The 11,383-nt window shown below is 46.0% G+C and overlaps 1 protein-coding gene across 1 annotated transcript; it reads left to right on the plus strand.

Annotated features, from left to right (window-relative positions):
• The first annotated feature begins 398 nt into the window (after window positions 1-398).
• KRT33A (keratin 33A) lies at window positions 399-5,853 on the plus strand. The gene is made up of 7 exons (XM_070478445.1): window positions 399-793; window positions 1,784-1,866; window positions 2,987-3,143; window positions 4,341-4,502; window positions 4,597-4,722; window positions 4,884-5,104; window positions 5,323-5,853. Exons 1-7 carry the CDS (start codon window positions 446-448, stop codon window positions 5,438-5,440), a joined length of 1,215 nt encoding a protein of 404 aa, XP_070334546.1. The 5' UTR covers window positions 399-445; the 3' UTR covers window positions 5,441-5,853.
• The last annotated feature ends 5,530 nt before the right edge of the window (window positions 5,854-11,383 follow it).

The raw sequence follows: 11,383 nt of genomic DNA on the forward strand, positions 1-11,383 counted from the left end.
GGGCAAGAGTTATGTTTTTCCAACTCAGCAAGAAGAACCAGAGGCTTGCCACAGTCAGGGCTGTCAAGCCAGAAAGAGAAGAAGCAATAGTGTCCCTGGACCAACACCCCAGTAATGAAGGTCAGGGCTTTCATGAGTCCAGCCCTTTGAAGCCACACCATGAAGCTCTTATTTCACTGATGCCCAGCATGGAAGAGGAGTTCTGACTTAGCAAGAAGCCCAAGTAAAGTCTTTTATGAGTTGAGGGACTCTTCTGAGGAAACATAGCAAACCAAGGGGAAGGGCTTTTGACAACCAAGTGAGTAAGAAAAGAAGGGTTGTCTTCCACATCCACACCCTCTGCAGAGCAGGTATAAATGCTCCCAAGAGGAGGGGGACCCACAACTCTGTGACTTGGTGAACTTGGACTCTGTGTTCAGTCGGGAACCTCTCTCCTTCCAGTACCATGTCTTACAACTTCTGCCTGCCCAACCTGAGCTTCCGCTCCAGCTGCTCCTCCAGGCCCTGCGTGCCCTCCAGCTGCTGTGGTACCACCCTGCCCGGGGCCTGCAACATCCCTGCCAATGTGGGCAGCTGCAACTGGTTCTGCGAGGGCTCCTTCAATGGCAATGAGAAGGAGACCATGCAGTTCCTGAACGACCGGCTGGCCAGCTACCTGGAGAAGGTGCGGCAGCTGGAGCGGGAGAACGCGGAGCTGGAGAGCCGCATCCTGGAGCGGAGCCAGCAGCAGGAGCCCCTCGTGTGCCCCAACTACCAGTCCTACTTCCAGACCATCGAGGAGCTCCAGCAGAAGGTGAGGGGGTGGGCACTCCATTGCCTCTAGCAGGAAGTTGTAGGGAGAGAATCCGAGATATGGTTAAGGAACAATATAAGCTATTTGATTGCCATCTTGCTTTTTCTTTCTGGTTTCCTGAGGGTCCGTTTTAGAACCAGGACTGTTAGATCTAAGTATTTGCATAGTGTTAGTCTTTGTGGAGGTAGCAGCACTTTGCATAAATAAACTGTAATTAAAAGCTGCCTCTGAATGCTTCCGTGTATTTGCCAACTCTGGAATTATTACCCTGAGGTGAGAGAAAAGACTGAGCCCAAGAAGGAAGCTGAGCAAGCGAGACTTTTTGTAAGGACTGGGCCAAATTTTTTCTCCCTTATCTGGGCTTTTGGCTGCTCTGACCTCTTGTTGATGTCCTCTTCTGTGTACTTAATTATCCTGACCCCATCATCTTGACCTAGAAGCCTCTGGGTGTCTCCTGGTGCACAGTGCCCAGTGAAGGCATAGAATAGTTGATTAGAACAAGAAAAAGTATAAACTCCCTAGGAGGACCCAGCTATCCAGGATGGCTGGGTGCACATAGCTCTGTCTCTGACTCAACCCCCTCCAATTGCTAGTTGACATATTGATCTTCTCCACTGAATTGGAAGTTTCTTGAGGGCAAAATTTAGTGTTCACTCATTTTTGTACCTTTAGCTCCTGCAACCATGCCAGAGATAGAGTAGGTTTTTAAAGAGAAATGTTAGTTATTATTATTGTCAGCTTCTCAGTATTTCTTATTAGGAAAGAAAAGGAAAAACTCTGTATGTACTGATACTTTTCTGGCATATGCCTGCATTCTTCCTCCCCTCAAGTTTGAGTTCTCTAATATTGAGCAACTATTGCACATGGGCAATAATCTTATATAAGATCCACTGTGATTTCTCATTCTGTTTCTTCCATGTAAGTGAATTAGTAGGGATGCTGTTAGCTAAAGATAACCAAGCTCATTCTAGAATGTTTTGGGTCTTCTAGATCCTGTGCAGCAAGTCTGAGAATGCCAGGTTGGTGGTACAGATTGACAATGCCAAGCTGGCCTCAGATGACTTCAGGACCAAGTGAGTGGGCAAGGGGGCTGTTGTCTTGCCTCTTTGCTCTCCTTCCTCTTAGCCTGTCTTCTATACCAATAAACATTGACAAACTTTTGCTAACCAGAACTCTGACAACTCTTCTCCAGAGTCAGACTCCTTGCCTGCTTTTCTTTTCAGAGGACATCTTTGAATCCCATCCAGTGTAGAAGTCATGGTCCTCTGATGCTCTGCTAAGCACAGAATCCAATTAGGAGACTGGAGGAAGTGTATTACTTTTGGAAATCTCATGGTTTGTGGGCTTTTATCCCATTAAATCCACTGTCTTTTCATTTATTAGAAAATACTTGTTTTTGTGCAGTCACCCAGTCATGTCCAACTCTGTGACCCCAGGGGAAGCAGCACACCAGGCCTCCCTGTCCCTTACCATCTCCTGGAGTTTGTCCAAGTTCATGTCCATTGCATTGGTGATGCCATCCAGCCATCTCATCCTCTGACGCCCTCGTCTCCTTCTGCCCTCAATCTTTCCCAGCACTGGGGACTTTTCCAGTGAATCAGCTGTTCACATCAGGTGACCAGAATACTGGAGCTTCAGCTTCAGCATCAGTCCTTCCAGTGAGTCAGTTCAGTTGCTCGGTTATGACTGACTCTTTGCAACCCCATGGACTGCAGCATACCAGGCTTCCTTTTCTATCACTAACTCCCAGAGCTTGCTCAAACTCATGTCCACTGAGTTGGTGATGCTATCCAATTTTCTCATCCTCTGATGCCTTCTTCTCCTTCTGCCCTCAGTCTTTCCTAACATCAGGGACTTTTCCAATGAATTGGTTGTTCACATCAGGTGACCAAAATACTGGAGCTTCAGCTTCAGCATCAGTCCTTCCAATGAGTATTCAAGGTTGATTTCCTTTAGGATTGACTGGTTTGATCTCCTTGCAGTCCAAGGGACTCTCAAGAGTCTTCTATAGCACCACAGTTCAAAGGCATCAATTCTTATCAGTGCCTTTTCCTCCAGGAGCTTTGGCTCCATGTTGAAAACTTGAGTCAACGAGATGGCTGTAAAAACCACAAGCCCAAACTCCCAGATGTCTGACAAATCAAACCAAACTAGAGTCAAGGCCAGGCCTGACCCTGATTCTCTGCATCACAGGTACGAGACAGAGGTGTCCTTGAGGCAGCTGGTGGAGGCAGACCTGAATGGCCTGCGTAGGATCCTGGATGAACTGACCCTGTGCAAGTCTGACCTGGAGGCCCAGGTGGAGTCCCTGAAGGAGGAGCTGATCTGCCTCAAGCAGAACCACGAGCAGGTGAAGCTCCCCAACAGGACCAAACTTGCTGAGGCCTGTTTCCAACCACCGTGGGGTGCGGGAGAGGCTCAACTAGCTGAAGAATCTGTTTTCTAAACAAAAAGGGATTTGTAGAGAATGAATCATCTGATAGGAAGCAAAGATTTTTCTGCTGGCATCAAGAATGAGGGTGAAGGAAGTTTGCAAGCCCAGTAATAAGGAAAGGTCAACAGCCAGGCAGCACCCCCAGCCTCTTCCATTCCCAGGGTGGAACACATGGGGCCACAGAAATCTTTTACCCCAATTCTTCATTTAGTCACTGGGGACACTAGCAAGATCACCCTGCAGAGAGGGCTGAGCTGGAAACACAACCCCACTCTCTTTTCTCATTCAGAGCTCCTTTTGTTATTCACTGAAAAGCACTCACATCATTGCTTGATTAGTTGCATGATAAAGAAGACAGATATTCTGTGCAAATTTTAAATTCCAGAACAATGTAAATGGTGATAGTTAATATTAATTGAGTTTTGTTGTATGCCAAACACTGTGCTAAGTGCTTTAGAACTCCAGAGATAGTTCTCATCTTACAGATGAAGCACCTGAGGTTTCTAGAAGCTTCTAGTCTAGAAAGTGGTAGGCATGAGATCCAATTTATATCTGTCTGACACCCACTCAAGCCCAAGCACTAAGCTGTGTTGAGTCTGTGAAGAGATTAGCCTTGAAATGAGCAGATAACTATTTCCTTTATCAAAAGTTCAACTAGTGAAATCAAGAAATGACCAGTTAGGTCTATTCTCTCCCAGGATGGCAGATTAAGAAGTATGCATTCTTTGTTTCCTCTTTGGCTGGACTCTATCCATTTTATTACTCATGGCTAAGATTCAAACCATAGGCTATATGGTATACTGGCAAGAACACTGGACTGGGTGTTTGGGTTTTTAAAATTATGGTCTAGTGCATGTCAACTCAGCCCAAACCACTGCACCTCCAAGTGAGGAGTGGTATAGTGAGTACAAGGGTGGAAAGAGGCCATGGACTTGAAAGCAGTCTGTAGAGTAGAAGACACAGGTTACTCACTGAATATAGAATCCAGTTAATGAGAGGATCAGAGGGAATGGAGCTTCTGAAAGCTTAATAATCACCAGTGGAATTGTACTCTCCCAGAAGAGAGCATCAGGATCTTCTGAAATACTTTGAATTGTCCCCTTCCTCCACCAGGAAGTCAACACCCTGCGGAGCCAGCTGGGAGACCGCCTCAATGTGGAGGTGGACGCCGCCCCCACTGTGGACCTCAACCGCGTGCTCAACGAGACCAGGGCTCAGTATGAGGCCTTGGTGGAGACCAACCGCAGGGACGTGGAGGAATGGTACATCAGGCAGGTGAGCAGCTCAGCACGTGGTCTCTCAGGATCCTCAGCTCCTTGGGGCCCTTCAGGTGGGGTCTGATCCTGTCTTCTGCACTTTGGTGTTTCAGACTGAGGAGCTGAACAAGCAGGTGGTGTCCAGCTCAGAGCAGCTGCAGTCCTGCCAGGCAGAGATCATCGAGCTGAGACGCACGGTCAACGCCCTGGAGGTGGAACTGCAGGCCCAGCACAACCTGGTGGGTATTGATGAGACTCCTGGTGAGGAGGTGAGGTCGGGGAGTCAGGGGCACTGGGATGCCCTCCAGACCACCCTCTCCTGAGCTCTTGGAGCTTGTGACTTCAGGAGAAGCCCCTGAAGGAGCAGCTCTGTGACCTTCCTCCCCTTTCCCCGTGACAGAGAGACTCCCTGGAGAACACCCTGACGGAGACGGAGGCTCGCTACAGCTGCCAGCTGGCCCAGGTGCAGGGCCTGATCGGCAACGTGGAGTCACAGCTGGCGGAGATCAGGAGTGACCTGGAGCGACAGAACCAGGAGTACCAGGTGCTGCTGGATGTGCGGGCCCGGCTGGAGTGTGAGATCAACACATACCGGGGGCTGCTGGACAGCGAGGACTGCAAGTGAGTAGGAGGCTAGTGATGTTCTCCTTGGGGGCTCGTGAGGTTGCTATGAGGATGAAAGATCTTCCTGATGGAAATTAACTTAGCATTTCAAGCTTTTGACTGGAGGCACTCAGAGGAAGTAACAATACAATATTCTTATACAAAATGTGTTTCATATCTTTCTAACTCTTCATTTCACTTTCCTGTAACATGCTCTAATGGTGTTCTGCCTCCAGGCTCCCCTGCAACCCGTGTGCTACCACCAACGCTTGTGAAAGGCCCATCGGGCCCTGCATCTCCAATCCTTGTGTCTCACGTGCTCGGTGTGGACCTTGCAACACCTTTGTTCACTAGAGGCCTCAGTGCCAGCAAGAGGTCAAGGGCTCCAAAGTCACATCTCAGTTCTACTTCTGGGACCAGCCTTCAACAAGCATCAGCTTCCACTGAATTCCCAGTTAGATCCTTTATCACAAAAGGCTGCAAAGTCCATGAATGGCTCTGTCTTCTGAGTCCCACGAAGAAATCTACAGCAGGATCAAGTAATGTCTATGCTCACAAAGATATATTTGCCTAATGTGTTATGCTCTAACATATACTTATCTGTGATTTTAAATAATTACATTAAGTATGATTGAGCTGGTAGGGAAGCTATGAAACTGAACATAATTGGAAGAAATCTTCCTTGTCACTCTTTTGGTCTTTGGAGAAGTGATAAATATCCCTTGTTAATCTCTTAATAAATTCTTATTCTGGCACAAAAATGGTAATTGTCCTTTTCATTCATTCATTTCAAACTTGGGTGTCTTCTATAGATAAAAAAGAATCAGTGTTCTTCCCATCAGATGAAGGAGTCATCACCCCAATAGATGGTCTGTTGTTGTTCAGTTGCTAAGTTGTGTCTGACTCTTTGTGACCCCATGGACTGCAGCATGCAAGGCTTCCCTGTCCTTCACTATCTCTTGGAGTTTGTTCAAACTCATGTCCATTGAGTCCATGATGCCATCCAACCACCTCATCCTCTGTCATCCCCTTCTCCTGCATTCAATCTTTCCCAGCATCAGGATCTTTACCAATGAGTCAGCTCTTCACATCGGGTGGCCAAAGTATTGGGGCTTCGGCTTCAGCATGAATCCTTCCAATGAATATTTAGGGTTGGTTTCCTTTAGGATTGACTGGTTTCATCTCCTTGCTGTCCAAACTACCCTCAAAGATATCTCCCTCTGCCATGGATTTTGTGTTTTGGAGGAAGATGATAGGAAAGGGATGACAAATCCACCAGAGAGTATCTGCAAATATTTTCTGCAAACTTCTTCAAAGGGAATCTGAGAGAATCACAGGGAGGACAACAGCATCATGTACCACTCTGACCTCAGGGAGCAGAATCCTGTAGGAGGGAGAACAGATGTTTCTAATCTATTCCGAGATTTGAGAATCAGTGCCCTTTTCAGCAGAGCGGGTCACTGGCTGAAATATCGACAGAGGACCACATGCACAAAACAATTCCTTAGAGTTTGGTAGAGAAGAATCAGTAGAAAATATTTTAAAAGTTAACTTCAAAAATGATTAACATGGATACAAGATAGGTCTCAAATCCACATAGAAAGTCACATCATCATTATTAATAAATATCTTTTGCTTGCTTATTATAAGAAGAGAAAAAATGGGTCTGGAACTCTCTAGTTCTAGTTTAAAAACTCTAGTTTTTAAAATCGTCTTTTAGCAGCAACAAAGAGGGAGGAAGAGAAAAAGAGCTCTCTTACAGGTAAGTTCCTTCCATTCAACTCTGGGCTCTCTAGGCTTAAGATCAATTTCTTTCTTCCATGGGGGCCTCAGCCCACCATCACCAAGGTCATAAGTTCCTAGACACAGTGCTGTCATAGCCCAGAAACAAGAGTACCAGAACCTGGGAATTGCCTCCCAAACCCTCTCTGCCCTCCACGTGAAACATGAAGTACAAGGCTGGGCAGAGTCTTACTCACCAGATGACAGCGTCAGGTGTTGTTTACTTCCCTAACCTTCAGACTGTTCCTTTGAGAGAGCACCTGGGCTGGTGTCTCACGTTATGATGGTCACTGTACTTGGAGGCATGGCATTACATACACATAATAAAAGAAAAACAAAGTCACCAGGGAAGCCCCATACATTATTATTATTAATATTATTATTAATAATATTAATATTTTATTAATAATATTATTATTAATATTAACAATATTATTAATATTATTAATATTATTGCCATTGACCCTTTTAACCTTGAATACTAATTCTTGGGCTCTGAGTCTAATTTTAAGATTGTGTATTTCCAGCTTCCTCTTAGGTCCTTCTTTTCCTCCCTTTGACTGGTGTAACCTGGACTCCTGTTTATCAGCGTGGAGCTGGGGTCATGCAAGACTAACTTCCCACTTCCCCTTAGAGATGACTAATCTCTTCCATTATTCCTGGTGTCCCTCTTCCCTGCTTGCTCATGGAATTCTAGGACCCAGACTAGTATGTGGTTGACATGAAAGGAGGAATCATAGAGACTGGAATGTAATGGAGAGCCTGGTGGTGAGCAATGAAAAGAGTATTGTCTGTGGGGAAATGTGGGAAGATGTGGGGTAAGGAATGTGGGATGATCTGCCACCTTTCTCCTCCTGGATACATGTTTTAACCTCTTGTCTCTTATAGGCACCTGCATTAGTTCCCTTTTGAGGGCAGCTCCATATGGGTGGCTCTGAGAAGGAGTCACTCACAGGATGGATTATCAAGAGGCTCAAGGGAGGACTTTGAACAGAAGCAACCTGGAAACACCGAGGACCTCCACTTGGCCAAGAAGATGTGGAATATCCACGTGTGGGGATTGCTGTTTATCTGGAAAATCCTATAGCTGCTAAGGTCCAGAAGTCTTGTTCCATTGTTCTGTTGAAGGAATTAACAGAATTCTTCTCAGTCAGTCAGTCAGTTCAGTCACTCAGTCATGTTCAACTTTTTGTGACCCCCTAGACAGCAGCACACCAGGCTTCCCTGTCCATCACCAACTCCTGGAGCTTGCTCAAACTCATGTCCATTGAGTCGGTGATGCCATCCAACCATCTCATCCTCTGTCATCCCCTTCTTCTGTCTTCAATCTTTCCCAGCATCAGGGTCTTTTTCTTTTCTTTTTTTTCTTTTTTCTTTCCATTTATTTTTATTAGTTGGAGGCTAATTACTTTACATCATTGCAGTGGTTTTTGTCATACATTGAAATGAATTAGCCATGGATTTACATGTATTCCCCATCCCGGTCCCCCCTCCCACCTCCCTCTCCACCCAATCCCTCTGGGTCTTCCCAGTGCACCAGGCCCGAGCACTTGTCTCATGCATAGGGTCTTTTTCAAATGAGTCAGTTCTTCACACCAAGTGGCCGAAGTACGGGAGCTTCAGCTTCAGCATCAGTCCTTCCAATGAGTATTCAGGGTTGATTTCCTTTAGGATGGACTGGTTGGATCTCCTTGCAGTCCAAGGGACTCTTAAGAGTCTACTTCAACAGCACAGTTCAAAAGCATCAATTCTTCAGTGCTCAGCTTTCTTTATGGCATCCATACATGACTACTGGAAAAGCCATAGCTTTGGCTATATGGACAACTGTTGACAAAGTGATGTCTCTGCTTTTTAATATACTGTCTAGGTTTGTCATAGATTTTCTTCCAAGAAGCAAGTGTCTTTTAATTTCATGGCTGCAGTCACCATCTGCAGTGATTTTGAAGCCCAAGAAGATAAAGTCTGTCAGGAGCCTTCATTTCCTCTCAGGAGGCTTAATTTTTCATCCAAGTCCTTGACTGTTTCTAGAAGCCCATTTTTCATGGTATTGGGTGCACCCAAAGTGGGATCTACTCCGTGAAGTCCTTGAATACAAAATACTGCTGATGTTGAAAGAGACTCAATCCCAAGCCCTGCCTCAGGCCACTGTTTGTTCCTCATCTGCCCATTTGGAATATTGACCCCACAGCCTTGCCTGGTGTGTTGGACAAGCTTGTTTATCCAACTTGTGGAAGGGGAGCCTGCTCACAGGGGTGAGCTTGTTCCAGAACACCTGCTCCCAGCTGCACTCCCAGCCTGTGGGTCTTGTGCCGGTGAGGGTCCAGAATAGCAGAACCGCTGTGGGTATTGGTACTTCCTTCTCAAATGTCCTCTTATCCACAACTACATCTGGGCTTGTTCTATGTGTCAAGTGGGGATACATGGGTATCACTATCTCCATTAAAATAAAGTTTCATCGATGGATAACTGACATACAATAAACTGCACACATGTAAAAGCATGCAGTTTGGTAAGGTTTGACAACAGTACATACCAGAGAAGCATCACCACACATAGCCACCATCTCCCAAAGCTTCCTTGTGCTGCTTTATAATCCTCCCACTCCCACCCCCTCACCGGGCCCTTCTCCATTTTGCAAACAGGCAAACTGAGTTTTTTGAACATCTGGAGCAAGAACACAGACCACCTGTCTCTTCCCTTCTTCCTGCATATTGTGGCTCATAAGGCCAGCAAGGTGGCCAGTAGCAGCAGTGTGGGGCTTCCAATGCTTGATAAGAGAGGAGCTGACATCTATTTACTAACTACTTTTGCTTTAAACCAGGGAGAGCAGTGAATTATGGCCACTCCATAGATGGAAAACTGAGAGTAGATTTAGGAAACTTGGCCAAAACCTGCAGGTCAGTGGTGGAGCCAGGTTTTCATCTTCCTATCCCTGAAATATGGCTTTTCTCCCCACACCAGCTTGGATCTGGTATGGTTGCTTTCACATCCATCCATCAAATGGAGCTTTTTAAAAATAATATGTTTATTTATTTGACGGTGTTGGGTCTTAGTGGCAGCACACAGGATCTTCATTGCTTCATGAGGATATTTTGTTGCAGTACGTGGACTCTCTAGTTGTGGTGCATGAGCTCAGTAGTTGTAGAGAATGGGCTTTGTTTCTCCACGGCATGTGGGCTCTTAGTTCCCTGACCAGGGATTGAACTCGCATCTCCTGCATTGCAAGGCAGATTCTTAACTACTGGACCACTAGGGAAGTCCCTCCAATGGTGCTTTGACCTTCTCCCTCCATTCACAGGGGAGCTGATACCATGACTTTTCCTAGACTGACACCTGTCCCACTGTGCCAGGCCTTCCAGGTACATGCATTTAAAGTACCCTTGCAACCTGAGTCTTCCTTCCTTTGAAACAGAATGCCAGATGACACTTTGGAGATGGTCGAGAGATTCTGGAACTTAGAGATGAATGAAGTGGGAAACGGACTTCTTCTAGGACAGGTTCATAGAAGAGACATATTTACAACATTACTTGGGCTTCCCTGGTGCCTTAGCGGTAAGGAATCTGCTTGCTAATGCAAGAGATGCAGGTTTGATCCCTAGGTTGGGAAGATACCTTGGAGGAGGATATGGCTACCCACTCCAGTATTTTTGCCTGGGAAATCCCCATGGACAGAGGAGCCTAGTGGGCTACAGTCCATGGGGTTGCAAAAGAGTCAGACACAACTTAGAGACCAAACAACATCGACAACATTACTTAGAAGTTCAATCAATGGAAACACTGAGGATGTTTGGATTCATCTGTTTGCTCAGTGAATACTTATTAAGTGCTTACACTGGGCCTGTTCTTGTTCTCAGCACCAGAATGCCTCAGTGGAGAAGTTAGGAAGGATCATGCTCACTGAGAGTTCACAGAACAGTGGAGGGGACAGGCAGTAAATAAGATGCACTGAGTAAACCAGTCCAGCAGGAAGAGGATTTTATTTTATTTATTTATTTAAGAAGAGGCTTTTAAACAATGGAAAGCACCGAGAAGAAAGGAAAGCAAGGTGATGGATGGGATCTGGGCAATAGTAGTTGCCATGGTCAAGGCTGGTCTTTCCAAGAGGTGGTATCTGAGCTGACCCTGGAAAGTGAGAAGAAACAGACCAGAGGAAAAGGGCATTCCAGACAGAAGGACATCATGGGAGGGAATGAGGCTGGTGCCTTTGAAGGAGGAGGGAAGGCCAGTGATGGAGTGACAAGCCAGGGAGGGGCCATAGGACCTGGGGCTAGCGGTAGTCTCCCTGGCTCTGGGAACATCTGATTGCATTTTTAAGTGAAGAGGAAAGTCTTAGAAAGGCTAAAACAGTGCCCCTAGCACCAGAGACTTGGCAATATAATGCCGTTTTAAAATATTCGGTTAGGTAAGAAGATTCTGCCTAAATCAAACATAGAGATGATTCTTGGCTGAATTTAACATTGAGAACTGTACTACTGTTTAGAGATCGAGTCCCAGTATTTGCCTTCAACTGGCATC

The sequence above is a fragment of the Odocoileus virginianus genome, chromosome 17, assembly GCF_023699985.2.
Source record: "Odocoileus virginianus isolate 20LAN1187 ecotype Illinois chromosome 17, Ovbor_1.2, whole genome shotgun sequence".
NCBI lineage: Eukaryota > Metazoa > Chordata > Mammalia > Artiodactyla > Cervidae > Odocoileus > Odocoileus virginianus.

What these genes read in the sequence shown, in the direction of transcription:
- KRT33A (XM_070478445.1), top strand. Translation starts at nt 446, where the DNA reads ATGTCTTACAACTTCTGCCTGCCCAACCTGAGCTTCCGCTCCAGCTGC. An exon ending in TCGAGGAGCTCCAGCAGAAG is followed by an intron (nt 794 to 1,783) that starts GTGAGGGGGTGG and finishes TGGGTCTTCTAG; the next exon opens with ATCCTGTGCAGCAAGTCTGA. An exon ending in AGGAATGGTACATCAGGCAG is followed by an intron (nt 4,503 to 4,596) that starts GTGAGCAGCTCA and finishes TTGGTGTTTCAG; the next exon opens with ACTGAGGAGCTGAACAAGCA.